General features: G+C 50.3%; 3 protein-coding genes across 8 annotated transcripts; 1 reads left to right on the top strand and 2 right to left on the bottom strand.

Annotated features, from left to right (window-relative positions):
- Positions 1–1,570: 1,570 nt before the first annotated feature.
- On the bottom strand, positions 1,571–2,903 carry CUNH1orf122 (chromosome unknown C1orf122 homolog). 2 transcript variants are annotated; one of them, XM_032160303.2, is made up of 3 exons: positions 2,587–2,903; positions 2,294–2,495; positions 1,571–2,048 (listed from the first exon to the last, which is right to left on the bottom strand). In XM_032160303.2, exons 1-3 carry the CDS (start codon positions 2,619–2,621, stop codon positions 1,953–1,955), a joined length of 333 nt encoding a protein of 110 aa, XP_032016194.1. In that variant the 5' UTR covers positions 2,622–2,903; the 3' UTR covers positions 1,571–1,952. The 2 variants fall into 2 exon arrangements, with proteins under 2 accessions (XP_032016194.1, XP_032016196.1); XM_032160305.2 differs by having other exon boundaries at positions 1,796–2,048; positions 2,720–2,903.
- YRDC (yrdC N6-threonylcarbamoyltransferase domain containing) lies at positions 2,836–8,081 on the top strand. 2 transcript variants are annotated; one of them, XM_032160302.2, is made up of 5 exons: positions 2,836–3,234; positions 3,779–3,893; positions 4,011–4,130; positions 6,580–6,722; positions 7,026–8,081. In XM_032160302.2, exons 1-5 carry the CDS (start codon positions 2,846–2,848, stop codon positions 7,096–7,098), a joined length of 840 nt encoding a protein of 279 aa, XP_032016193.1. In that variant the 5' UTR covers positions 2,836–2,845; the 3' UTR covers positions 7,099–8,081. The 2 variants fall into 2 exon arrangements, with proteins under 2 accessions (XP_032016193.1, XP_058299565.1); XM_058443582.1 differs by lacking the exons at positions 6,580–6,722; positions 7,026–8,081 and adding an exon at positions 5,777–6,568.
- A 1,800-nt stretch (positions 8,082–9,881) lies between these two features.
- MANEAL (mannosidase endo-alpha like) lies at positions 9,882–17,697 on the bottom strand. 4 transcript variants are annotated; one of them, XM_032160298.2, is made up of 5 exons: positions 14,936–15,075; positions 13,826–13,935; positions 13,381–13,447; positions 12,853–12,929; positions 9,882–11,447 (listed from the first exon to the last, which is right to left on the bottom strand). In XM_032160298.2, the coding sequence occupies exons 2-5, from the start codon at positions 13,894–13,896 to the stop codon at positions 10,811–10,813; spliced, it is 852 nt and encodes a 283-aa protein (XP_032016189.1). In that variant the 5' UTR covers positions 13,897–13,935; positions 14,936–15,075; the 3' UTR covers positions 9,882–10,810. The 4 variants fall into 4 exon arrangements, with proteins under 4 accessions (XP_032016189.1, XP_058299564.1, XP_032016191.1 ...); XM_058443581.1 differs by having other exon boundaries at positions 13,381–13,444; XM_032160300.2 differs by lacking the exon at positions 13,381–13,447 and having other exon boundaries at positions 9,882–11,170; positions 14,936–17,697.
- Between the last annotated feature and the right edge of the window lie 8,620 nt (positions 17,698–26,317).

Raw genomic sequence — 26,317 nt, 5'->3', positions numbered from 1 at the left:
ATTGAAACCATTGATTTGTGGAACTGCAACAATATTTCTCAAGAGTTTACAGTTGTCTTACACCACCAATCAGAAATATGTCTGGGGAGGCATGGTGGCAGGGGGCAACATGAGCCATTTCCATACTGCTCCCCATACTACCTGTGTTGGTTCCTTAAGCAAAAAGGCCTCCAGCCTTCATTAAATCCTATAAACAAACATTACATCCCATGAATCATTATCAACTTTCTTCCTTTACTCCACCTCCGCCATTTTATCTTCAATTCTCAGGCTATAGAATAGACAAGTTTTAAAATATACTTCAGCCAAAGCAGAAAGATTTTCATAGATCCAGTATGCAAATAGTTCTGCTGTGACATAGATCAGAAATTGTCTGTTCCTTAATATTTGGGGGTGGAGGCAACAAAACTGAAGCATATTTCTGATTGGTTAGCCATTTTGGCCTGTTTCCTCTTGCATGTTTTTTAGAGAGAGAGGGAAAGGGTCCTGTATTTCTTCTGATGCCCTTAGGGGAAGCTGACGACCACTGGGCATTTCTCACTGTTACTCCTGTTCAAGAGAGGGCTTCTCAGTCTGCACTGAAAAATGCAAATTAAACTGGATCTTTATGTCAATGTGTACATAGTACAAGCTTTTTTACTGGAATTGAGGTTTAAAACCACACACTGCCCTTTTGGTGGTGTGCCTGTTGGGCCAAAAATTGGGTGATAATGTAGTGTCACTTTCTCAACTCAATGCAGTTTCTACTTTTTCTTATGGGAAAATTTTTCATAAAACCTTTTTGCACCAAAACCCAGGGGTGTTTTTTGCAATATCCTTGTTACCCTCATAGTGTGCCAAGTCAGAGGCTGTCTCTTGCCCTTTTCCTGCTGTGTTCTCAGGCCTCCCAAGGGCTGTTTGACTCAAGTCTACATCCTTCGTTGTGTTTTGGAGAATGTGGGGGTGGGGGTCAGAGTTCAAGGTGTCTGTTCCCTTTTCCTGTGAACTCTTCCTAGTCCCTATTTGGGGAAGGTGGCTGGAAACAGATTTTTGCTGAATTTCTGGCTCAGATCTTCTAGCCAGGAAAGGCAAGAGCCCCCAAGAGCCCTTTTTCTTGACATACACTAATCATTGGCCGGGGTCTTGGTGACAACTTTAAAAATCCCAAATAGTTTTATTTGGATTATGTAAAAGTAAGTGTGAAACATGGGAACAACGGACTTCCACTGAGCGATGTGAAAACGTTACAGGTTCAGTACTTCCAAAGGAAGAAACCTCCAAACCCAAAAAAAGAATAAATACGAATTTGTATTTTTGAAGAATGTGAAATAATGGTGTTTGCTTAATTGCTCATTTTGTATAAACTTAATATTGTACTTTAAAATATCTGCTAAAAAGTGAAAATTTAACTTTTTGGAATTGAAAAAGCAATATTAAATACTAATGAAATCCTAATTAAATGCTTATTTAAATCTGGTAGTATCTGTGGCATTTCTTACCAACCCTGCCCATAGTTGACATTTTTCCACCACTCCCCCCTTCCCAGCCATCAGTCTTGGAGAGGGGACAGAAAGGAAACGTCGGTCACCAGGAGAGTCTGCAGGTTTCCTTTTAATCAAGGCTCTGCTGAAGGTGTTTTGTGGGGCTCAAAGCCCCCAAAGCATGAAATGGACATGTAACACCACCTGGATCCCCCATAGCAGGCCAGACCACTCTGGCGAGCACTGCTGGTCTGCCCAAATCTGGGTAATCAGACTGGGTATTCATTGGCTGCATTTCAAAGCACAGCACTGCTTTCAGCCAGGATGAAGTGGGAGTGAACCCAGCTGCTAGCAGAGCTGCCACTCCAGGCTGAGAGCCAAGTACCAGCCACTGCCAGTGAAGACTGGCCCCTTTACTGAAGGGAGTTGTTCAGAGTCCACGCCACCGGCCCTGGGGAGGGAGAGAAGTCAGGATATTCTGCTCGGGGATGGTCAGGGTTCCGCAGCTCCATCGCCAGCATCCTTTGGAAAGCCGCCTCTGGCGGAGACAGCCGGCTGGGGGGGCGCTCCGGGTTTGGCTGAGACGTTCTAGTTGGAACAGAAAAGAAAAAAGTGAGGCTGGGAGGCAAGGCCTTGGATTAGGCCCCACAAGGATATGGCCATTTGGCATTTGGATAGTGTTAACTTTTTCGAAACCTCTCACCAGATCAAAGGAGGTTAGGCATAAAGCGGCGGAGACATACTTCCCCCCTCCAGGGTAAGCTAGGGCTTGGCCAGCCTAGCCAGTGGGCAGACCCCACCCCAGTCCAGCCCAGCCCAGGGTGGGTACTAACCCCGCCACCAGCCGGCTCCGGGCGCCGGCGGCCCAGCTGCCGTAACATCTCCTCGCAGGCTGCGATGGTGTCCAGGAGCTGCCGCTGCCGCTGCTCCACCGCGTCCAGCAGCTGCTGGGCGCGCTCCTCCCGGGGCGGCTGCGGGGGTAGCCTCCCGCCGAGCCCCAGCCCCGCCTTCCCGCGGTCCACGCCGGCAGCCTCCCTGCCCGGGAGAGAGCGAGAGACAGACGGTCAGGGCCGGCGCCTGCGCGGGGCCAAGCCCCTTCCCCCCGCCCCGACGGGCCCCCTCTCACCCCCGTGACCAGTCTGAGCCCGGGCCCCATTCCATCTCCGCTTGCGCGGCCCGACCACCGCCCCCTTTTCGGCCGCCCCCCTCCCCAGCGCTGCGTTAGGGCTCCGCAAGGCTGCGCCCCGCCCCGTCCCCACCGGTCTCCTTCAATCCTCCTGGGGGTCGTGGTCCCTTTAAGCTGCCCGGCGCAGAGGTGGGGCCGAGTCTCCCGGACCGGAAGCTGGCTGGGAGCGTCACTTCCTCCCGGAAGCGGGCCTGGGCGGATGTCTCCGGCGCGTCGGTGCAGGGGGATGAGGGCCGCGGTGGCTGCCAGCGTGGGGTTGAGCGAGGGGCCCGCTGGCTCCCGGAGCGGCCGCCTTTTCCGCCCGCCGAGCCCCGCTCCGGCGGCCCCCGGGGCCCGGCTGTTGCGGCTCCCGGGGAGCGGGGCCGTGCAGGCCGCGATCCCGGAGCGCGCCGGCTGGACCGAGGCGCTGCGGGCCGCCGTGGCCGAGCTGCGCGCCGGCGCCGTGGTGGCCGTCCCCACCGATACGCTGTACGGCCTGGCCTGCGCGGCGAGCTGCTCGGCGGCTCTGCGCGCTGTGTACCGCCTCAAGGGCCGCAGCGAGGCCAAGCCTCTGGCCGTATGCCTCGGCCGCGTGGCCGACGTCTACAGGTGAGGCGGCACCGCGGGAGGGGTTTCCGGTGACAGGCTTGGGAGACTGAGGCGCAGAGAGCGGGAGGGGCTTGTCCAGGCTCACCAAGGAATCCGGAACTGGAAGTATGTACCCAGGACTTAACGTGCCCCAGGCCGTGAACTACATGCTGCTGGGAGGCAGCAACACACGAGAAAGGCAGAGACCCTGTTCCCTTGGCTCATTTGTGCTAATTGGGGAGGCCCCCGGGAAAAAAGCAAACACAGTAACTTAATTTAATAGCGAATGCCTTGAAGAAAATAAAACGTGGAGCTTGATCCCACTATCACGATATCACAGCGGTGCAGCTGTTGTAGTCCCTGAGACCAGAGGCACATGGACGTCAAGCCAGGGGTGCGCCTCTGGAGCCCTGCTTTCTGCTCAAGCTCTAGGGAGGTGAAGCAGGGAGACAGGCGGCTCCCATTGTAAATTCGAAGGATTCCTTTCCTACGTCTGTCTAGAGTCTAGGAAAGGACCACCAGTGGCCCTTCATTTTGAGTGGATTTATGCTCCTGTGTTTCCCAGATACTGCCGTGTGAGAGTACCCGAGGGGCTCCTGAAAGACCTACTGCCAGGACCGGTGACCCTGGTGATGGAACGCTCGGCGGAGCTCAACAAGGACCTAAACCCTTTTACGCCTGTGAGTCAAGTTTGTGTCCCCAGACTCCAGGCCACTTGGCTTTCACTAGGATCCAGATCAGACTTACCCTCTACCCCTTCCAATCTTTCTCATGATCCCTTTCCCCTTGCCTTATAGCTTGTAGGCATTCGGATTCCTGATCATGCCTTTATGCAAGACTTGGCTCAGATGTTTGAGGGTCCGCTTGCCCTCACTAGTGCCAACCTCAGCTCCCAGGCCAGTTCTCTGAATGTCGAGGTGAGTTTACCCAGTCCTTCCCCTGGAAATGTCACCAGCGCACACACTGTTTCCTGTGAATCAGTGGCATTGATAGTGCACTGGGGTGGCCAGGCGTGAGAGTCCTTGGGCCAACAGTGGGAAGGTTGCCCAGCTGGCAGGGAGGTGGTGGGGGGCAATATAAATTTAAAAAATTTGAAAGATTTTATCTCAAAGTCTGAAAAGCCAGGGGGAGAATTGGTGTTTTCTTCTGTCTTTATAATAATAGGAAAGATTATGATAAGAACAATATCTTCCTGTTTTTCTGGAGATAACAGTTTTTGGAGAACAGTTAGGCTATAAATCTTCACGACAGTGCTAGGCTATAAATCTTCACGACAGTGCTGTAAAGAAAGATGAAGAAGGCCAAGGGCAGTGGCTCATGCCTGTGACCCCAGCACTTTGGGAGGCCCAGGCAGGTGGATCACCTGAGGTCAGGAGTTCAAGACCAGCCTAGCTAACATGGCAAAACTCCATCTCTAATAAAAAAAATACAAAGATTAGCCAGACATGGTGGTGCATGCCTGTAATCCCAGCTACTTGGGAGGCTGAGGCAGGAGAATCACTTGAACCTGGGAGGCGGAGGTTACAGTGAGCTCAGATTGTGCCACTGTACTCCAGGCAGGGCTCTAGAGCGAGACTCTGTCTCTTAAAAAAAAAAAAAAAAAAAAAAAGATGAAGTTTAGCCTCCAAAAAGTTAAATCACTTGTTTCAGGTCACACAGCCATTAAGTGACTGACTCAGATTTTTACCCCATTTTTGACTCTTGCCCCTGTTCTCTTATCTCTGCCACAAGCCAGATCAAAGAAAGGATCATCTTAATCCTTTCTTGGCTACATAGATTAGAACAAAGGAGACACATAGAAATTTCGTTTTTTTCTTATTACTAAGATGTAAAATGTAGTAATAAGCTACATTGTGTCCCCAGACTCTGGGCCAGACACATAGTATCACACATAGTATCCAGCATCAGGCCTTGGGCCTTCCTTGGGCTTATTACATCCAGCTAATAAGCCTGGATAGAGTAACTTGCGTGCAGTCACACAGAGATACGGTGGAAAGTCCAGAGTTAGAGCCCAGATCTCTGCTGAGAACTCCATTCGATGGGTTTTCCATGCCCAGACCTAGAGTGGGGCTCAGGGTTCTTGGAAAGTGAGAGTTCAGCATCCCTTCCCATTCTCAGAGTGCAGGTTTGACTTGGTCCTGGTGGCTGTACCCCAGGAGCAAGAATCGGGATGTGGCACAGGGAGGAGAGGTTTTTACCTTGTCAGCAATCATTTGACCTGTCCAGCACAGTAACTGGTATTTATGATTTCCTGTCCCAAATTTCCAGGCCTAACTGCCACTGCAGTGTCTTCATTGGGGGGTTGGGGAAGCTCTAGCTCAGTTAACAATTCAGTCTACTGTTCCAGGGGGAGTATCCTTTTCATAGCCCAAAGACTGAGTGCTGGCGGCATGCAGAATCTACCATGTTCTACTCTTCCTACCCTGATCAGAGTTGCAGTGAGATCCAGGAGCATAGTTCTAGAGTTAGAAGGAGCTGGAATCACTTGTTCCAGGTCACACAGCCATTAAGTGACCAGATTTTTACCTAGTTTTTTTGTTTTGTTTTGTTTTGTTTGAGACAGTCTCACTCTATTGCCCAGGCTGGAGTGCAATGGCACCATCTCGGCTCACTGCAACCTCCATCTCCCGGGTTCAAACAGTTCTCCTGCCTCAGCCTCCCGAGTGAGTACCTGGGATTACAGGCGTGTGCCACCACACCCGGCTAATTTTTGTATTTTTAGTAGAGACGGGGTTTCACTTTGTTGACCAGGCTAGTCTCAAACTCCTGGCCTCGAGATCCAGCCTCCCAAAATGCTGAGATTACAGGCGTGAGCCACCGCGCCCGGTCTTTTTACCTAGTTTTTGACTCTTGACCCTGTTCTCTTATCTTTGCTGCAAGCCAGGCCAAAGAAAAGATCATCCTAGTCCTGTCTCGGCTACATAGATTAGAACAAATGAAATGAGGACATAGGATCATCTAGTCCAGCCCACTTGTCTTGTAGGCCTGGATAGAGTAACTTGCGTGCAGTCACATGGAGATATGATGGAAAGTCCGAGTTAGAGCCCATATCTCTGCCCAGAACTCCATTCATTGTACTTACATTTCTGTAACTGAAGCAACGTATGAAATTTCCTTTTGACATAGCAAGATTTTCTTTAAGCCCTAGATAGGTGTTACTTGGAGTGCTAACCCAGGAGGGCTCCAAACCTCATAGAATGCAGTGTCTTTGGCACAGTTGACCTTAACTAAATGAAGCTCCCTTCTCTGCTTAGAGGAAGGTGCCTTCTGTTTTAAGACTATATGGCCTTTGATGACTGCGTGCAGTTTGACATTATTGGATACACCAGGGATAGTGTCCATGCTCTTCCTTCTCCCTCTTCTCAGGAGTTCCAGGATCTCTGGCCTCAATTGTCCTTGGTTATTGATGGGGGACAAATTGGGGATGGCCAGAGCCCCGAGTGTCGCCTCGGCTCAACTGTGGTTGATTTGTCTGTGCCTGGAAAGTTTGGCATCATTCGTCCAGGCTGGTAAGTCTCTTTCCTGTGGCGTGGGGAAATAATTTGAGGGAGGTTGCAGAGATGCAAAAAAGCTTTGACAAAATAAAAATGTGCCTCCTATCTTGCCCTGAGGGAGTGTGGGCCAGGTTTGGAGAAGTGGTAGTTGCAGTGGGACTAAGTTTCCTGGCTTTCTTAGGATTCAAAAGGTTTCATCAAGGGTTGATGAACAGGGTGTAACAAGGCTAGCCAGTTTCGATGTCCCTGCTCACCAGCATCTGGTGGGCTCGGGACTTTTAAGAAGTCAGACTGGTAACTGTCCTGTTTCCTCCTCAGTGCCCTGGAAAGTACTACAGCCATCCTCCAACAGAAGTACGGACTGCTCCCCTCACATGCGTCCTACCTGTGAAACTCTGGGAAGCAGGAAGGCCCAAGGCCCAAGGCCTGGTGCCGGATACTATGTGTCTGTCCACTGACAACTGGCAAGGCCTCATTTGCAGAGGCCACTGGAGCTAGGGCACTAGCCTGACTTTTAAGGCAGTGTGTCTTTCTGAGCACTGTAGACCAAGCCCTTGGAGCTGCTGGGTTAGCCTTGCACCTGGGGAAAGGATGTATTTATTTGTATTTTCATATATCAGCCAAAAGCTGAATGGAAAAGTTAAGAACATTCCTAGGTGGCCTTATTCTAATAAGTTTCTTCTGTCTGTTTTGTTTTTCAATTGAAAAGTAATTAAATAACAGATTTAGAATCTAGTGAGAGCCTCCTCTCTGGTGGGTGGTGGCATTTAAGGTTCAAACCAGCCAGAAGTGCTGGTGCTGTTTAAAAAGTCTCAGGTGGCCGCGTGTGGTGGCTCATTCCTGTAATCCCAACATTCTGGGAGGCCCAGGCGGGAGAACTGCTTGAGCCCAGGAGTTCAGAATCAGCCTGGGCAACATAGCAATACTCCGTCTCATAAAAATTAATAAATAAAAAGTCTCAGGTGACCAAAGGCTCCTGAAGCTAGAACCAGGTTTGGATAAAGATTGAAGAGCCACAGGCCACTCTTCCCTCTGAGCCATTGGGCCTAGTGTGTCATGTATTGTAATTGCTGGCAGGGAGAGCAGTCTTTTTAGCGTAATAGTGGGGTGTCTGCTCAGTTGGCAGGGGTTCAGTCCAAATGGAAGAATATTGGGAAATAAACCTCCACTATCCTTTTCAGCCAGGGACTTTTTTCTTATTTATTAATAAATTATAGTTAATTATACCCATAACACCTTTATTTAAATCCAGTGTTCTCCACAGCCTTTTGTCTATTTATATGTGTACCAAGTGTTAAACATAATTATTATTGGGCATTTGAACTTTGTTTTTCTTTAAAGAAATGTTGCTATTAAACATATTTGTAAATGGTTTATTTTTCTTCTTTTGAATTATTTCCTTAGGAGAGTAGGTCAAAGTGTATGAAGTATTTACGGCTCTCAATATGGATTAGCCTTCAAAAGAACTGAGTCAGGTTACACTGCCATTAGCAATGTGTGAGAATGGCTGCCCCTGCCCCCTGGCCTTGCCATGTTTAGTATTTTTCAAACTGTGCGTGTGTCAAATGAAGCCTGTGTTGCTACCTTCTGTAAATTACTGTAGGTCAACATCCAACCCTTTCAGCTGTCCCTGCCTGCCTTGGTTTCCCCAGCTAAGCCCCAAAGCCAGGTGGCCAGGCCTGCTCATCTCTCTGGTGGGGTTTAATATCAGTTACCTAACTGGGGCTGGGTGTCCTTGAGGTGACCACTGGGGTCTATTTCCTCCCCTTCCCTCTTGCACCCTAGTTCCCAAAATTCTGATTCAGTCTTTTTTTTTTTTTTTTTTTTTGAGACAGAATCTCTGTTGCCCACACTGGAGTGCCGTGGCACAATCTTGGCTCACTGCAAACTCCGCCTCCCAGGTTCAAGTGATTCTCACACCTCAGCCTCCTGAGTAGCTGGGACTACAGGTGTGCACCAGCACACCCTGCTAATTTTTTTGGTATTTTTAGTAGAGATGGAGTTTTGCCATGTTGGTCAGGCTGTTCTTGAACTCCTGGCCTCAAGTGATCCACCCGCCTTGGCTTCCCAAAGTGCTGGGATTACAGGTGTGAGCCAAGGCACTCAGCCCATTTTTTATTTTTTTAAAGACACGTCTCTCTGTGTTGCCCAAGCTGGTCTCGAACTCCTGGACTCAACCGATCCTTCCACCTCAGCCTCCCGGAGTGCTGGGATTACAGGCATGAGCGACCACGCCTAGCTTCTGATTCAGTCTTGAGCCCATAAACTTCCTAGTACAGTGGTCTCCAATGCACCTGTTTTCAAGTATATCCTAAGAATCTTGTGAGGTGTTAACAGGGGCCTGCTTTAATCAGGGTTCCTGCAGTTAGCATATTAGTTTATTTGTAAATAAGCACTGGTTGGTTAATTCCCTCTAGAAATCTTGTCTAGTAATGTTTTTTGTTTTTTTTTGTTTTGAGACAGTCTTGCTCTTGCCCAGGCTGGAGTCCAGTGGTGCCACATTGGCTCACTGCAACCTCCGCCTCCCAGGTTCAAGCGATTCTCCTGCCTCAGCCTCAGAAGTAGCTGGGATTACAGGCACCCATGCCCAGCTAATTTTTGTATTTTTAGTAGGGATGGGGTTTCACCATGTTGGCCAGGCTGGTCTCGAGCTCCTGACCTCAGGTGATCCACCTGCCTCGGCCTCCCAAAGTGCTGGGATTACAGGCGTTAGCCACTGCGCCCAGCCTTGTTTAGTAACTTTTTTTTTTTTTTTTTTTGAGACGGAGTCTCGCTCTGTCGCCCAGGCTAGAGTACAGTGGCGCAATCTCGGCTCACTGCAAGCTCCGCCTCCCAGGTTCACGCCATTCTCCTGCCTCAGCCTCCCGAGTAGCTGGAACTACAGGCGCCTGCCACTATGCCTGGCTAATTTTTTTGTATTTTTAGTAGAGATGGGGTTTCACCATGTTAGCCAGGAAGGTCTCGATCTCCTGACTTCGTGATCCACCTGTCTCGGCCTCCCAAAGTGCTGGGATTACAGGCATGAGCCTCTGCGCCCGGCCATTGTTGAGGAGTTTCTTAAGCAAACCTACTCGTTGTGGTAAAGCCATAGCCAGCCCACCTCATATATCAGTTTGTCACAGAATCTAAGGTCAGAATTTGTGAGGTCTTAAAGAGAGCAAAAGGAATGCTTACTTGAGAATACCAGTTCATATTTAATTACTACTAATCACAGTAGCACTGAACATGGCTCTAGTGAGTGGGCCTCAGTCAGTTCAGGCAGCTAAAGGGAGGGGGATTTCCTCCTAGTCTCTCCCTGGAGCTAAATATGCATCTGGGAAAAATTAGGCTCTGGAGCACAGAGGGATTTTTTTAGAGGAAAAAGAACTGAACTCCCAGCACTAGGTAAAACCGCAAAAAGAAAAACAACTGTGCCCAGGCACTAGCTACAAGGCCGTACCAGAAAAGGAAAGCTGGGTCCTGGAAGCTTCAGGACAGGAACTCTTCCTTGGTCAAGTCTTCCCCAGCACCTAGCACATAGGAAGGTGCTTGATGAGTGAGTGTTACATGAACCTGTGAGTGCGCAGGATGATTTCCTGATAATTGGGTTCAGGAATCTACTGGGAGGAGCTTAAACCTAGAAGTTCCCTTTTTGAAAGTCTCAAATATGGTTCCCTAACTTAGAGAAGACAGATGATGTGGGAAGGAGGCCTGAGGAGAGGGTGCAGGCTGGCAGAAGGGAGCAGGGCGCATGCGAGCCCAGACCCTGACACCCTTCCAAGGGTGGTGACTGGGTGGCCACCACACAGCACCAGCCTGCTGCAGAGTTCAAAACTAGAAGGGGTTACATCAAAGTGTTCCCAGGATGTGGAGCTGCCCTGGGCTAGGTTCAGTCACCTGCCAGCCTCTGCCGTTCCCATCACCGCAGAGCACCCCAGCACCACTCGCCTGAGGAACGGGCTCTGTGTTGCATAGGCCCACGCCTGACGGCCCACCCAGAAGCACCCAGATGCTGACCTCTGACCTGGGAACGAGTGAGTGCCTACAACCTCAGCTGAACCCCACATGGTGACATCTTCCAGCAAGGCAAGGACATCAGCACCTCACGCCCGTTTACAGGCCCCTCACATGAGCCACTGCTCCTTCTCTTTGATGAAGTGCTCCGCCCAGCGGCGGGTCAGCTCCAGGTACAGGCTGGGCTGGTGAGGCAGGTAGTCCAAATACAGGCGGGTGGGTGTCTTCTTGGGAATGGCCTTCTCAATCTGGGTGCCTTCGTGCCACTCATTGAAGGAGGTAATGGAGACGATCTCGGGCCTCACTGTCAGGGCCGCCTGCAGGGCCGTCTCATAGTACTTGCCATTGACCCTGTTGCGCGTATTGTGGTTGTTCCAGGGCCGAATGCTGGTGTCTATGTAGCCAGGTCCCACACTGGGGATGAACATGAGGTTGTTGGCATCACAAAAGTTCTTCACGGCTTTCCAGTTCTGATGGGAAGAACCAAAGGAGAAACCATTGGAGGCAAAGTAGGTGTACATGCCGTCAAATCCGGCGGCCAGGATGTCGTGGGTGTGGCCCTCCTCCACCAGCAGCGCTATGAAGACCCCATCGTAGGGTGTGTTGCGGATCGAATGGGGCCCGTTTGGTGTCAGGAGGTGGGCCCAGGCCTCAGGGGACGTCAGGTATGAGTCGTAGATATAAAAGAGTGGGAGGCTCTTGCCCATGCTGTTCTTATAGCGGTAAAATGCACCATGGGAGCCATACCTGAGAAGGAGAAAGAAGAGCCTCAGCTGGATGGGAGAGACCAGCACAGCTGTAGGACCTGCCATGGATGAGATCTGGATGCCACACAGCCCAGTTCTGGAGCCAGTCAGTCTCCACAGTTGGACTCATCATGCCTCTAAGCAAGAACCTGGTTCCCCTCCTTCCTCTCCCCAGTTGTCATTCCTAAGCCTCACTTCCCTACCCTTAGCCAAGCCACCACCGTCTTCCATCTGGATTGCAACAACAGCCAGGTAACTGGTCTACAGGCTTCCATCCTGCCTCCGTATAATCCATTCATTATTCCTAACTACTTGATCTGGCCCTGCCAACCCCATTCCTGCTCTTTTCCCAGCTATTACTCCCCATCTGGCCTTTCTATCCAGCTGTCATGTGTCATGCAAGCTTGTTCCATCTTACGGGCCTTGCATCTGCCAGCCCTCTGCTGGGGATTTTCTCCCTGCCTCCGGATCTTTGCAGAGCTGACCCTTTTCCTTTTCTTTTTTCTTCTTCTTCTTATACTTTTTTTGAGACAGGGTCTTGCTCTGTTGCTCAGAGCTGGAGTGCAGTGGGCGATCTCAGCTCACTGCAACCTCTACCTCCTGGGGTTCGAGTGATTCACCTGCCTCAGCCTTTCGAGTAGCTGGAATTACAGGCACCCGCCACTACACCTGGCTAATTTTTGTATTTTTAGTAGAGATGGGGTTTCACCATGTTGGCCAGGCTGGTCTTGAACTCCTGACCTCAGGCAATCCACCCACCTCAGCCTCCCAAAGTGCTGAGATTACAGGTGTGAGCCACTGGGCCTGGCCTTTTTTTTTTTTTATTCTTAAGACAAGTCTCACTGTATCGCCCAGGCTGGAGTACAGTGGTGACATCATAGCTCACTGCAACCTCAAACTCCTGGGCTCAAGTGATCCACTCACCTCAGCCCCCCAAATAGCTGGGACCATAGGCATGCATCACCATGCCCAGCTAATGTTTAAAAAATTTTTTTGTAGAGATGGAGTTTCCCCGTGTTGCCCAAGCTGGTCTCAAACTCCTGGCCTCAAGTGATCCTCCCACCTCAGCCTCCCAAAGTGCTGAGATTACACCGCGCCTGGCCTTCATTCAGTACTTTCTGAATGAATAAATGAGGTGCCTACATTGTAGAAGCTACTTTCACATATATTAACTCGTGTGATTCTCACAAGACTCAAAGGTTAAGAGGCTTGCCTCATCACAGATTAGAAGCCACAGAACAGGAATTGAAACCCAGGCTGCCTGACTTACTATAAAACTCTCTTACTATAAAACAGCTGCTGGGAAACACAGGCATTATGCCCTGTGTCTCTTGACCTGCCCCTCCAAACCTTCCCTACCTCCATTTTGATCCCCACCAAAATCCCGGCCCCCAGAGCAGCCTTACGTGTCAATGATGTACTTGATGTTGTCATGTACAGTGATGTCATCTCGGCCCTTGTAGGGTTGGATGTGGAAGGCCACCTGCCACAAACAGAGGAGTAACTGGTCAGGTGAGTGTCTATCCAGGGGCCACAACATATCAGGCTCAGGATCTAACCATGGCCTGGAGGAGAGGCTGAGTTCAGAAAAGGGCCTGGCAGTGGTGGGCACAGTAGAGATAAAGGCAGCTGCTGCCCTTCAAGACCAAAACAGGGGTGAGCAGTTTGCCCATCTCCCGCAGCAGGGCATGTGGGAAGCATTTTGGTGGGCTGTTACAGGGTGGCTAATAGGTTTCAACCTTGTGCCAGCTCCAAGTGGTTGGTGCTAGCTGCCTGAAACAGTGGAAGAAGTATGCTGAAGCTGTGTCGGTGGAAAAGTGCTGTGATCTGTTAGACATGTCAGTGGTGGAATTCTCTTCAGGAATGGGGAGTGGGGCTTTTCTTCCTTCTCTCTCATTTTTCTTCCTTCACCACAGAAGCAAGGGATGACTTACTTGATTGGCACATGTGGGGAAATGCTTCGTCCAGCTCCGTCCTTCCTCTTGAAAGTGAGCCCACCTGCTGAGAACACCTGTCTAGTCCTCGAGGTCCAGCACTGCCTCCCACTAGAGAGTTGAGTCTGCAGGTCCCTTTGGCTCTTGCCTACCCTTTATCCACCAGGGTTTACAACCTAACCTCTATTATTATTTAACAAAAGCGATCATTATTTGGTCTTCTCTTGGTCCTATATTTAGTTTTCTCAGTTTTCTTAGAATTCAAAAAACTAAGAGCAACATAGGCACCATTTATCTGAACCCTCCCCCAAAACCACACTTGCCACGTATTTGTTATCCCTGGGCTACTGCCAAGAACTTCTGTAGAGGCACTAGTCCTGTGGGCAGAGGAGAGCAACTCTCCAGAATAGGGCAGAGAGCACGTGGCCTCTTCTTGGAGACTCACCTGGATGCTGTACTGATGGGCGGTGTCCAGAATGGCGGGCACCAGGTCATCTGAGGGCTCCCCGTTATCATCAGCCATGCCAGGTGGGTACCAGGACAGGACCAGGACGCCTGAGACGCAATACAGAGGCCACTTCAGAGACACACAGTACCCCCCTCAACAGAGATTTTTTTCCTCACAAACATCTCCAATTGCAAAAATGGTTCCTAAAAAACTGAAGCAAGCCTCCTGCCAGGTTCACTTCCTGCAGATGAGTCCCAGAGCCTCGCGCCCCGGAGCTGTCCACGCCCGCGGTGCTGAAGCGCAGCGCCTGCGGGAACCGTAGCGCGCCAGGCCGGAAGGGAGCCAGGCTTCAGACTGCCTCAGCAAGTAGTAGAACAAAGGGAATGGGTGGACAGTGCCACACCCACCTGGAAGCCACAGGCCTACCTCTGAAGAAGAGAAGCACCCCTAACCCTAACGTCCCGCATGGAGAAGAGCCCTGAGCAGAGGCCATCTGTAAAATCCAGCAGAATTCAGTGACGAAACCCGAAATAAGTGAGCCTCCCCTCCCCAGCCTACAAAGGAGGCGCCCTGGGACCTTCCCTCTAGCTGGGTGCTTGATGAAAAGCCTCTAAACCCCCAACACTACCTCCAACTGCAAATAGAGGCGAGGCCTTCATGGAACACAGGCACACTTTCCTCTCTGCAGCCAGCAAAAGCAGGAAGGGCTGCTGCTCTACCCTGTACCTGCCGTGAAATAGAGGCCGCCCTAGGTTCCACTCCTCTGAACCCCAGAACCTGCGGGCCAGGACTCCAGGCCTCACTTCCCATCGCCCAACAAATTTGAAGACTGCCTCCCTCTCCTGGTGCAAACTCCCAGCAGTTCTGCCCTATGGAAGGGCCCTGGATATTAGGGATGGAAGGGCCCTGGTGGGGGGTCTGAATACTAAACGGAGGGGCAGTGTCGCATGGTGGGCCCAGGATGAGAGTGGTAGGGAACAGCTAAGAAGCCAGGCTGGCGGGTAAGTGGGACCAAAGGGCCGGTGACAGGACCAGGGGGAGCTGGGGTGTGGGAAGGAGGAAGGGCGAGGCTGGGGGGCAGCGCCGCCCGGGGTGGGGGGCGCTCACCGATGGCGGCTTCCTTGAGTTGGGTCATATGCTCCCGCAGCACTTCGGGGTCCCGGGAGCTGTAGGGCCCCAGCTCCGGGTAGAAGCTGGAGCCCAAGTCGTCTGGGGGGCTGTGGCGGCCGCGGGGGTAGCTGGCCGAGATCTTGGGGTCCCAGTGCGGCACCATGACGTGGTCCCAGTGAATGTAGTGGCCCTCGCGCCGCGGGCTCCCGTACCACGAGTAGTAGAAGGCGTGCAGGTCCGAGTAGACGCGCAGGCTCTGCCCGGGGGCGGGCTCGGCCTCCGCGGGTGCCGGCCCAGGGGAGCCGCCAGGGTCCGCGGTGCGGGGCGGCGGCGGCGGCGGGGGCGGCGCGGCAGGGGCTGCCGGGGCCCTGGCAGCGGGCGCGGGGGCTCCCTCTGGGCGTCGCTCAAACGGCGCCAGCTCCAGGCCCGGGCCCAGCGCCGGGAGTCCGTCCGGAGCCTTGAGCGTGCGCAGACCCATGAGGGTGCCGAAGGCGAAGAGCAGCACCAGGAACAGAGCGATGCAGGCGCGGCGCCGCCGCCGGGCCATGGCCGACCGTGCGCTCCTGCGGCCGCCCCGCTACCTCCCCGCGCGCCGCGCCATGGCCGCCCGCCCGGCCGCGCGCTTCCCAGGCAGACTGTGCGCCCGGCAGAGCGCGGCGTGGGCGGCGCCCGGCCTGTCCCCGCAGTGCGGGCGGGCTCGGCACACAGGACGCAGGCGGCGCGGACCAAGTGGCCGCGAGCCGAGGGGGAACGGGACGCCGAGTGCGAGGCAAGGCCCAGCGAACGGCGAGTTTCGGGGCCACAGGAGCAGGGGCCTGAGTCAGGCTGCGTGACCCGCGAAGGAAGAGTCGCCTGGCTGCCTGGGCGGCAGGTGGTGGCGCCTGGCTGGGGAGGGGGAACGCAGGCCTTCCGGAGCGCGGGAGAGGGGCGGCGCGCGGTGGCGGGGGCGGGAAGGAAGCGCGCGTGGGTGGTTCTCTCCCCAAGGATTTCCTTCTCCGTCGATCCCCCTTTACTCACTTCACTGGCCCCCTCCCTACGGTTCTCAGTGCCACCCTACTAGCCCCAGGTCCCCCATCCCTCGGCCCCCCTCCCCGGCACCCCAGGCAGCCCCTGAACCTCGGGGGAAGGGGCGTCGGGAAATCCCGAGGAATCGAACCGTAGGAATCTGTAGAGACGCTGGCCGGGGCCTGGCGGGCGGAGGACGACCGTGACTCGCGCAAAGTCACACTGACCGGGCCTGGACCCCGGGTCAGGACGCACTCTCCAGAGCTCGCTGCACTGCCCAGCCTGCCGGGTCGCAGTGTGGCTTAGTGAGTTCTCTGGTTGGAATCTCACGAAGCCAAAATTAGGGCGTTGGCAGATTACACTCCTTTCTGGAGGCTCTAGGAATGGATCTACGTCCAGCTCAATGGCAGAATTCAGTTCCATACAATTGCAGGGCTAAGGCCCCCATTTGCTTGCTGACTGTCATCTGGGGGTCTTTCTCAGTTTCTAGAGGCCTGCTGCATTTCTTGGCTTGTAGGCCTGGTGTCGTCTGGAGCGGTCTCTCCTGGGAGAACCTCCTAGAGTCGGGGAGGATTAAATGAGATGGTTCCCATAAAGCACTTCCACGGGGCCTGAAAAGCAAGCGCTCAGTACATGTGCGCCTTTCTTCCTGGATTCTGGGCTCCAGAGGACAGGCCCCGTCTTATTTACCTTGTTAGACGCCAAGGGCTGCCGGAAGAGGATCTGACACTCACTTCCTCGTGCCATTTGAGTGAGTACCAGCCCCTGGTGTGATAGTCTGTAGATAATAAGCTTTTCACTCGCTATTGATAGAGTTCCTACACTGCGTTATTCATTACTTCATTTATTCAGAAGATAGTTTTGTTTATCATATGCCTCCTTCCGTGGTCCGCAATGACAGCAACTTTGTTTCATTCCCTGTCTGCATGTCTAAAACAGAGCTTAGGATGATGGCGGGCACCCAGTTCTTATTGGTTAAGTAAAATGAATTGTGGGGAACCCAGGAAGAGGAGCAGCAAGCTTGGGAAGTGTTGGTAGACCTGCAGCCGAGGAAAGTGAGCTTGAGAGAGCTTATGGTGGTAAATGTGAATGAAGTGGAATGCCTTCAGCTCCAGGTCGCAGATACCCGATTCAGCCTGGCTTAAGGAATATGCCAATGTATCAAATTGCAAAGCAAGAAGCCCAATGGCAGGGCAGAGTGGGTATCTTCTCTGATCCAACAATGTCATTAGGAACCTGAGATGTTCCCATCTCACTGCTCTGCTCTCCCCACCACTGACTTCATATACAAAGCCAGTTCCCCTCATGCCACAAAATGGCTGCTATGGCCATTGACTGCCCTTCCCATTCCACAGGCAAGGGTAAGACTGATTTCTCCTCCCCAGAAGTCCTAAACAAACATCTCATTGAATCTCATTGGTCTAATCTGGTTTAGGCCTTTTTATGCCAGACAAATTGTTGCCAAGGGGGATAGAATTACCATGACTAGATTAGATTACATTTGTGGAGTGGGTTAAATGTTGGAGAGGATACCATGTCTACCAAAGAATGAGGTGACTCTGGGAATAGAAAGAGTGAGAAGAGGCCGGGTTCGGTGGCTCATGCCTGTAATCCCAGCACTTTGAAAGGCCAAGGCAGGTGGATTGCCTGAGCTCAGGCGTTTGCAACCAGCCTGGGCAACATGGTGAAACCCTGTCTCTACTACAATACAAGAAATTAGCCAGGCGAGGTGGCAGGCGCCTGTAGTGCCAGCTACTTGGGAGGCTGAGGCAGGAGAATTACTTGAACCCAGGAGGCAGAGGTTGCAGTGAGCCGAGATCACGCCACTGCACTCCCGCCTGGGTGACAGCGAGACTCTGTCAAAAAAAAAAAAAAAAAAGAATGAATGAATGAGAAGAAAACGGGTAAGGACAGAACTCTTAGGAACACCAGCATTTCTGGGACAGGCAGAGGAAGGAGAGAGTTTAAGAAGGAAACAGAAAGAATCATTAACGAGGAACTAAGAGAACAGGGAATGGGTGGTGGTGGTTTTGGAAAAATAGTGGGAAGGTTTCCCCAGCTCCCAGTCATCCCACTATTTCTTGTGTCCCCTGTTGGCCATGCCTGGAGTCCTTGACACTGCCACCTGGCCATGATGGTTTGACCCAGGGCTAGAACTCTGACCTGGTGGTCAGAATTGGGCCAATGATAGCTTCCCATCTTCCACTGGACCAATCATGAATACTGACCCAAAGGGCATCAATTCCAATCATTTTTTGGGATTTTACTCTCTGGTCTGGAGGAGAGATTTCATCCTCTTTAAAGATAATGCCATTTGCCAGGTTCGATGGCTCATGCCTGTAATCGCAGCACTTTGGGAGGCTGAGGTGGGAGGATGACTTGAGTTTAGGCTTTTGAGATCAGCCTGGGTAACATAGTGAGACCTCATCTCTACAAAAAATTAAAATATATTAGTCAGGCATGGTGGCATATGCCTGTACTCCCAACAACTCGGGAGGTTGAGGTGGGAGGATCACTTGAGCCTGAGAAGTCAAGGCTCCAGTGAGCCGTGATCACACCACTGCACCCTAGCCTGGGTGACGGAGTGAGACCCTCTCTCAAAAACAAACAAACAAACAAGATAATGCCATTAGAGGGAAGGGACAGAGAGAAACTTAGTGGTATTGGAGTCCTGATTTCAGTTTTCCTGGCAGCCTAGTTGTGGTGTGAAACACTTGACCATTCTTCCAATAAGTTACCCTTTTATTCTGAGCAAGGTGAGCTGGTGGAGCTGACTATAGATTGCCTGTCAATCTCTGACAAGACCGAGAAGGGGACTTGGGAGCAGGAGTTCATTTGGGAGGTAAACTCAGGAAGTAAGAGTTAGGAATTGAACAGAATGAGACAAGAATAAAAGAAAAGCCAAACCAATGATGCACTGAGGATGTCGCTGCTATAGATAATGGGGGCTTAATTCTGCCAGCTCTTTTCAGAAGTGTACAAATGCCTCCCAGAGTTAGGAGGTGTGAGGCTGAAGCAATTATCTACTGACCCCCTCCTCCATTGGTCAAGCATTTTCCCTAGGGGAGTTAATTTCCTTGTACTTCTGGTCTCCTGTTGCCAAGCAGGCTCCCAGGACATCAGAGAGGTTTTGAGGCAGGGATAAAGCGAGACGGACACATTATTTATTCAAGTGGGATGCCACCAGTGCGAGGAAGACTAAGCTTGCACAGAACCATCCATCCTAGATGTACTCATTTTCTTTTTTTTTTTTTTTTTTTGAGCTGGAGTCTCGCTCTGTCGCCTGGGCTGGAGTGCAGTGGCGCAATCTCGGCTCACTGCAAGCTCCGCCTCCCGGGTTCACGCCATTCTCCTGCCTCAGCCTCTCCAAGTAGCTGGGACTACAGGCGCCTGCCACCACGCCCGGCTAATTTTTTGTACTTTTAGTAGAGACAGGGTTTCACCGTGTTAGCCAGGATGGTCTCGATCTCCTGACCTTGTGATCCACCTGCCTCGGCCTCCCACCGCACCCGGCTAGGATGTACTCATTTTCTAAGCTGTTGTAACAAATTACTATAAATTTAGCAGTTAAAACAGCACAGAAGCTTACCGTCTCACGATTTCTGTAAGTCAAAAGTCTAGGCACAGTGTGGCTTAGTGAGTTCTCTGGTTGGAATCTCACGAAGCCAAAATTAAGGCGTTATGAGGTTACACTCCTTTCTGGAGGCTCTAGGAATGGATCTACATCCAGCTCAATGGCAGAATTCAGTTCCATACAATTGCAGGGCTAAGGCCCCCATTTGCTTGCTGACTGTCATCTGGGGGTCTTTCTCAGTTTCTAGAGGCCTGCTGCATTTCTTGGCTTGTAGGCCCCTTTTTCCATCTTCAAAGCCAGCAACATCAGATTTTGTCCTTCTCACACTTTGGATCTCTCTGACCTCCCTTTCTACCTCTCTCTCATACCTTCCTCTTGTGGTTTTAAGAGCTCATGTGATATTTAGATGCCGTCAGATAATCCAGGGTAACTTCCTCTGTTTAAGGTCAATTATTGGCCAAGTGTGGTGGTTCATGCGTGTAATCCCGGCACTTTGGGAGGCCGAGATGGGAGGATCACTTGAGCCCAGGAGTTTGAGGCCAGCCTGAGCAATATAGCAAGACCCTGTCGCTACAAAAAAAAAAAAAAAAAAAAAAAAAAAAAAAAAAAAAAAGACCAGGCACAATGGCTCACATCTGTCCCAGTACTTTAGGAGGCCAAGGTGGGTAGGTTGCTTGAGCCCAGAAGTTAGAGACCAGCCTGGGTAACATAATGAGACCTCGTCTCTAAAAATTTTTTTAATTTAAAAAATTATAAAATATAAGGTCAACTAATTAGTTAACTTTATTCCATTCCACAAAGTCCCTTCACAACAGTAACTAGATTATTTTTAATTGAATAGCTAGAGGACAGGAATCTTGGTGGGGGACATCTTAAGAGTTCTGCCTAAAAACTGTTCCTAAAATCAAGATGGGCCAAAGAGATGTGACACGTGGCATTCAAGGTGTGTATTACACCCAGTCTATCGATTAGAATGTGTGTTCAGCCACGAATAAGAAGGAAAACAGCTATACATGGCTTAAAGTGCTTCTCAGACTTTAGTGAGCATGTCAGTCCCCTGAGGATCTTGTTAAAAATATAGATCCTGATTCAGTAGGTCTGGAATGAAACCTGTTTTTGTTTGTTTGTTTGTTTTGTTTTTTGAGACAGGATCTCACTCTATCGCCCAGTCTGGTATGCAGTGGCACAGTCACAGCTCACTGCAACCTTTGCCTCCTGGGCTTAAGCAGTCTTCCCACCTCAGCCTCCCAAGTAGTTGAGACTACAGGTGTGCACCACCACGCCTGGCTAATTTTTTTTTTTTTTGGTAGAGATGGGGTTTTGCCATGCTGCCCAGCATGGCAAATTCCTGGGCTCAAACAATCCACCTGCCTCAGCCTCCTGTAGTGCTGAGATTAGAGGTGAGAGCCACTGTGCCTGGCCAAGAGTCTCTGTTTCTAACAAGATGCCAGGTGATGCTGATTTGACTGGTCCTTTAGGGCTTAGAGTATAGTATATTTATTACCCCACATATTAAGGAGTCTTTAACTAGGCTGGTTCTAGGGATGGTTAATCTAAGGGTTCAAAGACACTGTGACATCAGATCACCCTCTCTGTGATTCTTTTTTTTTTTTTTTTTGACCTTCCCTTCATGATTGAGAAGGATGGAAGCAGTTCCAAGCATTCCATTCCCACAGGATAACATCCAGGTGCAGAAAAGGGAAGGGCCCTATTTTGTAATCATTTTAACAAGTAAGATAAGCTCTTCTAGAAGCTCTCGGCAGATTTCCCATCACTTCTGATTGGCCAGAATTATGTCATCTATTCACATCCAAGCAAATCCCTTGCCAAGGCCATTCAGAGGTGAACAAAATCAGAAAGAAGGGCGACAGGAAGGGGATTTGGGTAAACAGCCAAAAGTCTCTGCCACATCTGCTCAGAGTCAATTTTCCCCTTCTTCCTTACGGAACTGGGATTGTGTTGAGAGAGCCACCCTTCCCCGCTATGGCTGGAGGCTGGAGATGACAGGTTTGTTCTGTGAAAGAGTGTAACAGGAGAGTCTCCAGACACAGGAGTACCAGGCAACAGGAGAGGGAGGAGTGAGAGGCCATATGCTGAAATCCAGGGGAGTCTGGATCAATAAATGGCAAGAAGTCCAGCTCTTTACATCACTCAGCCCCAGGAACACTGACAGTCGTAGGTCAGCCTTCCAGGAGCTGGGCATGGTAGTGCATGCCTGTAGTCCCAGCTACTCGGGAGGCTGAGGCACTTGAGCCCATGAGTTCGAGGACAGCCTGAGCAAAATAGTGACACCTTGTCTCTAAAATAAGTTTAAAAATTAAAGGTTAAAAAAAATTTTTTTTTTTGAGATGGAGTCTCGCTCTGTCGCCCAGGCTGGAGTGCAGTGGCATAATCTTGGCTGCTTTAACCTCTGCCTGCCAGGTTGAAGCAATCCTCGTGCCCCAGCCTCTCGAGTAGCTGGGATTATAGGTGAGGGCCACCACGACTGGCTAGGTTTTTTTTTGTTTTTTGTTTTTTGTTTTGAGACCGAGTCTCGCTCTCTCACCCAGGCTGGAGTACTGTGGAGTGACCTCGGCTCACCACAACCTCTGCCTCCCAGGTTCAAGCAATTCTCCTTCCTCAGCCTCCCAAGTAACTGGGACTACAGGCATACACCACCATGCCTGGCTGATTTTTGTATCTTTAGTAGAGACGGGGTTTCACTATGTTGGCCAGGCAGGTCTCAAACTCCAGACCTCATGATCCACCCGCCTCAGCCTCCTAAAGTGCCAGGATCACAGGTGTGAGCCACTGCTTCCGGCCTAGTTTTTGTTTAGTAGAGACAGGATTTCACCATGTTGGCCAGGCTGGTCTCCAACTCCTGACCTCAAGTGATCCACCTGACTTGGCCTCCCAAAGTGCTGGGATTACAGGCATGAGCTACTGCACGCTGCCATAAAAAATTTTTTAAGTCAACCTTCCAGGCAGAAGTCCAAGTGACTCCCTGGAGAAAAAGAAAGACCCTTGGGAAAAGTTCTGCACAGACTGACATTGAGATCCTTGAGGAAAACCCTCCACATACTGAAAAGTCAGCTCACTGCCTGATCAACCCAGAGTGAAACACACAAATCAGCAAACATGCCTCTTGCGTTCAGATCTTTCAATCAGCTTTCTAGTGCCTCACTCTAAACGTGAATAACTAATGATTCTCAGACATGTAGTGAAAGCTCCCTGAATGAAAGCCAGATATAAAAAGCTAACAAACAAAAAAGAAAGAAAGGAAGGAAGAAAAGGAAGAAACAGAGCTAGCCTGGTGCAGTGGTTCATGCCTGTAATCCCAGCTGAGGCAGGGGGATTGCTTGAACCCAGGAGGTTGAGGCTGTGGTAAGCTATGATAGCGCCACTGCACTCCAGTCTGGGTGACAGAGTGAGACCCTCCAAAAAGAAAAAAAAAAATAAGAGTGAAAGAGTTGATGAGAAGAACACAGAATGCATCTAGCCAAATAAACAGATTTTCATATTCATGAAACAAAACCAGAATGCTATATACATGGGGAGAAGGATTGATCAGAAACCAATAAAAAGCTCTTGGAAATTAAAACAATAGAGCCTAAATTTAAAATTTTATTATAATAGAAAGTTTTGGATGATAAAGCCAAGGAATCTCCCAGGAAGTAGAAAAACAAACCCGCCCTGAGGAACCTTTCAGAACACTGAAACGAGAAATTATCAAATAACTCATAAAATAAAATGTCCTGGGACATGACGTTCTGGATTGCAGTAGCCTCCTAAGTGAACAATGAATGAAAAAATGACCCACACAGTGCTCATCATTATGAAAGTTTAGGACATTGGAAACAAAGAGAAGATCCAAAAAGCTTTCGAAGAAAAAGAAGTCAAGGATTTGAAATTAGAATGGCCCAGGAAAGCAGGAGGCAGGGGAGAATTACTTCCAAAATTCTGAGGGCAAATAATTTTGGACCTAGAATTCTACAGTTAGTTTTAAAATTGTGAGGGTGGTGTATTGAACGTTGTAGTCAAGTAAAATGAAAAAATAAATTTTTTTTTTGGTCGGGTGTGGTGGCTCACGCCTGTAATCCCAGCACTTTGGGAGGTCGAGGTGGGCGGATCACGAGGTCAGGAGATGGAGACCATCCTGGCTAACACGGTGAAACCCCGTCTCTACTAAAAATACAAAAATTAGCCAGGCGTGGTGGCATGCCCCTGTGGTCCCAGCTGCCCAGGAGGCTGAGGCAGGAGAATGGTGTGAACCCGGGAGGCGGAGCTTGCAGTTAGCTGAGATCGCGCCACTGCACTCCAGCCTGGACGACAGAGTGAGACTCCGTCTCAAAAAAAAAAAAAAAAAGAAAGAAAAAAAAAAGAAAAAGAAAAAGAAAAAAATTTTTTTTAATTTTGAGGGTAGAATAGACTTTTTTTTTTTTTCCTTCCCAGATAGGGTCTCACTCCAGCCCAGGCTGGAGTGCAGTGGTGCAATCTCAGCTCGTTGCAACCTCTGCCTCTCTTTCTCAGGTGATCTTCCCTCCTCAGCCGCCCAAGAAGCTGGGACTACAGGCATGCATCACCATGCCTAGCTAATCTTTCTATTTTTGGTAGAGATGGGGTTTTGCCATGTTGCCCAGAGTGGTCTACAGTAGACATTGTTTTTAGGTATTCAAGGTCTCAATTTTTTTCTCCTATGCTGTCTTTCTCAGGAAGCTACCAAAAAATATAATAGAGAAGTAAATAAAAAAGGTGAGGAGGAACTTGGGATCCAGTAAGAAGGAAATCTAACACAGAGGAAAAGCTCAGAGGAGTCCCAGAGCACTACCTATGCAGCAAGCCCGAAGAGCAATCTGCCCAATGGAAGCAGGAGGACACTCAAGAAGGCCCTTTCCCAGAGCAGCTGAAATTGATAGATAGGCTGGGCCTGGCGTGGTGGCTCCCACCTGTAGTCCTAGCACTTTCGAAGGCCAAGGCGGGTGGATCACCTGAGGTCAGGAGTTGGAGACCAGCCTGGCTAACATGGTGAAACCCTGTCTCTATAAAAAATACAAAAATTAGCTGGGTGTGGTGGTACACACCTGTAATCCCAGCTACTCAGGTGGCTGACACAGGAGAATGGCTTGAGCCCCAGAGGCAGAGGTTGCAGTGAGCTGAGAGTGTGTCACCGCATTCTCCTTTTTCATTGCCCCTATGTGGTTATATATATATATATATATATATTTTTTTTTTTTTTTTGAGATGGAGTCTCGCTCTGTCACTCAGGCTGGAGTGCAATGGTGCGATCTTGGCTCACTGAAACCTCTGCCTCCCAAGTTCAAGCGATCCTCCTGCCTCAGCCTCCTGAGTAGCCAGGATTACAGGTGTCCCCTACCCCCCACGCCCAGCTAATTTTTGTATTTTTAGTAGAGATGGGGTTTCACCACGTTGGTCAGGCTGGTCTCGAACTCCTGACCTCAGGTGATCCGCCTGCCTTGGCCTCCCAAAGTGCTGGGATTACAAGCATGAGCCACTGCACCCAGCCTGTATCTTTTTTTTTTTTTTTTTTTTGAGATGGAGTTTTGCTGTGTCGCCCAGGCTGGAGTGCAGTGGTGAGATCTTGGCTCACTGCAACCTCTGCCTCTCGGGTTCAAGTGATTCTTTTGCCTCAGCCTCCCAAGTAGCTGGGATTACAGACGTGCACCACCATGCCTGGGTAATTTTTGTATTTTTTAATTAGAGATGGGGTTTCACCATGATGGCCAGGCTGGTCTCAAATTCCTGACCTCAGGTGATCCACCTGCCTCATCCTCCCAAAGTGCTGTGATTACAGGCGTGAACCACTGTGCCCAGCTCTATATCTTTATTAGTTGTTTTTACTAAACTCTCCAACACAACATTTAAATTCCTCTGAATCTATTTTCTATACAGTCTTCATATTAGGATACTGATCAATTAATAAAACAGAATGGTCAGATGACAAGTGCTGTAGGGAAACGCAAAGCTGGAGGTGGGGAGAGGGAATGCCAGGCTGGGGAAGTTTTACAATGTTTAATACGTTGGGCAGAGAAGACCTCCCTGAGAGGGTGGCCTGAGGGAGAGAAGAAGAAAACTGTGCAGACATTTGGAAGAAGTGAGTTCCAGGAAGAAGAAACAGCAAGTTCATCTTCCTGGAGACGGGAGCATGCCTCGTGTGTTTCTCATGCATCTGCTAGAATTTTTACTTGCATGTTTTACTGTCAATTCCACCACCTACCTCCCCAACCAAGGGCACCCCAATCTCTGAAGCACATTTTTTTTAATGTTTATTTTTTAGAGATAAGACCAGCCTGGGCTACATAGTGAGACCCCATCTCTAAAAAGGTGAAATAAAAAACAGAACTGAAGCACAGACCTAAAGGCAGAAATAACCATGGCATGTTTGAGAGACATGCTGTGTTGCTCAGGCTGGAGTGCTGCGGCAGGATCATAGCTCACTGCAGCCTTGAACTCCTGGACTCAAGCATTCCTTCTGCCTCACCCTCCCCAGTAGGAGGGACTACAGGTGGTGCTACTATGCCTGGCTAATTTAAATTTTTTTAATTAGTTGGGGTCTCGAACTCCTAGCCTCAAGTGATCTTCTCATCTCAGCCTTCCAAGTAGCTGAGATTACAGGTGCACACCACCATGTCCAGCAATGCACTTTTTTTTTTTTTACTTTTTGAGATGAAGTCTCGCTCTGTTGCTCAAGCTGGAGTGGAGTGGCATGATCTTGGCTCACTGCAACCTCTGCCTCCCAGGTTCAAGCGATTCTCCTGCCTCAGCCTCCCAAGTAGCTGGGACTACAGGCACCCACCACCATG

This window comes from Hylobates moloch, unplaced genomic scaffold (assembly GCF_009828535.3).
Source record: "Hylobates moloch isolate HMO894 unplaced genomic scaffold, HMol_V3 SCAFFOLD_8, whole genome shotgun sequence".
NCBI classification, from domain to species: Eukaryota; Metazoa; Chordata; class Mammalia; order Primates; family Hylobatidae; genus Hylobates; species Hylobates moloch.
Note: the sequence above shows the minus strand (reverse complement) of the source record. Positions and strands in the feature narration are given on the sequence as shown.

What these genes read in the sequence shown, in the direction of transcription:
- YRDC (XM_032160302.2), top strand. Translation starts at nt 2,846, where the DNA reads ATGTCTCCGGCGCGTCGGTGCAGGGGGATGAGGGCCGCGGTGGCTGCC. An exon ending in CGCGTGGCCGACGTCTACAG is followed by an intron (nt 3,235 to 3,778) that starts GTGAGGCGGCAC and finishes TGTGTTTCCCAG; the next exon opens with ATACTGCCGTGTGAGAGTAC. An exon ending in CCAGTTCTCTGAATGTCGAG is followed by an intron (nt 4,131 to 6,579) that starts GTGAGTTTACCC and finishes CCCTCTTCTCAG; the next exon opens with GAGTTCCAGGATCTCTGGCC.
- MANEAL (XM_032160297.2), bottom strand. Translation starts at nt 15,485, where the DNA reads ATGGCCCGGCGGCGGCGCCGCGCCTGCATCGCTCTGTTCCTGGTGCTG. An exon ending in CCCATCAGTACAGCATCCAG is followed by an intron (nt 12,930 to 13,825) that starts GTGAGTCTCCAA and finishes TGTTTGTGGCAG; the next exon opens with GTGGCCTTCCACATCCAACC. An exon ending in ATCAAGTACATCATTGACAC is followed by an intron (nt 11,448 to 12,852) that starts GTAAGGCTGCTC and finishes TCTCCTTCTCAG; the next exon opens with GTATGGCTCCCATGGTGCAT.
- CUNH1orf122 (XM_032160303.2), bottom strand. Translation starts at nt 2,621, where the DNA reads ATGGAATGGGGCCCGGGCTCAGACTGGTCACGGGG. An exon ending in GGCTCAGACTGGTCACGGGG is followed by an intron (nt 2,496 to 2,586) that starts GTGAGAGGGGGC and finishes TCTCCCGGGCAG; the next exon opens with GGAGGCTGCCGGCGTGGACC. An exon ending in CGGAGCCGGCTGGTGGCGGG is followed by an intron (nt 2,049 to 2,293) that starts GTTAGTACCCAC and finishes TGTTCCAACTAG; the next exon opens with AACGTCTCAGCCAAACCCGG.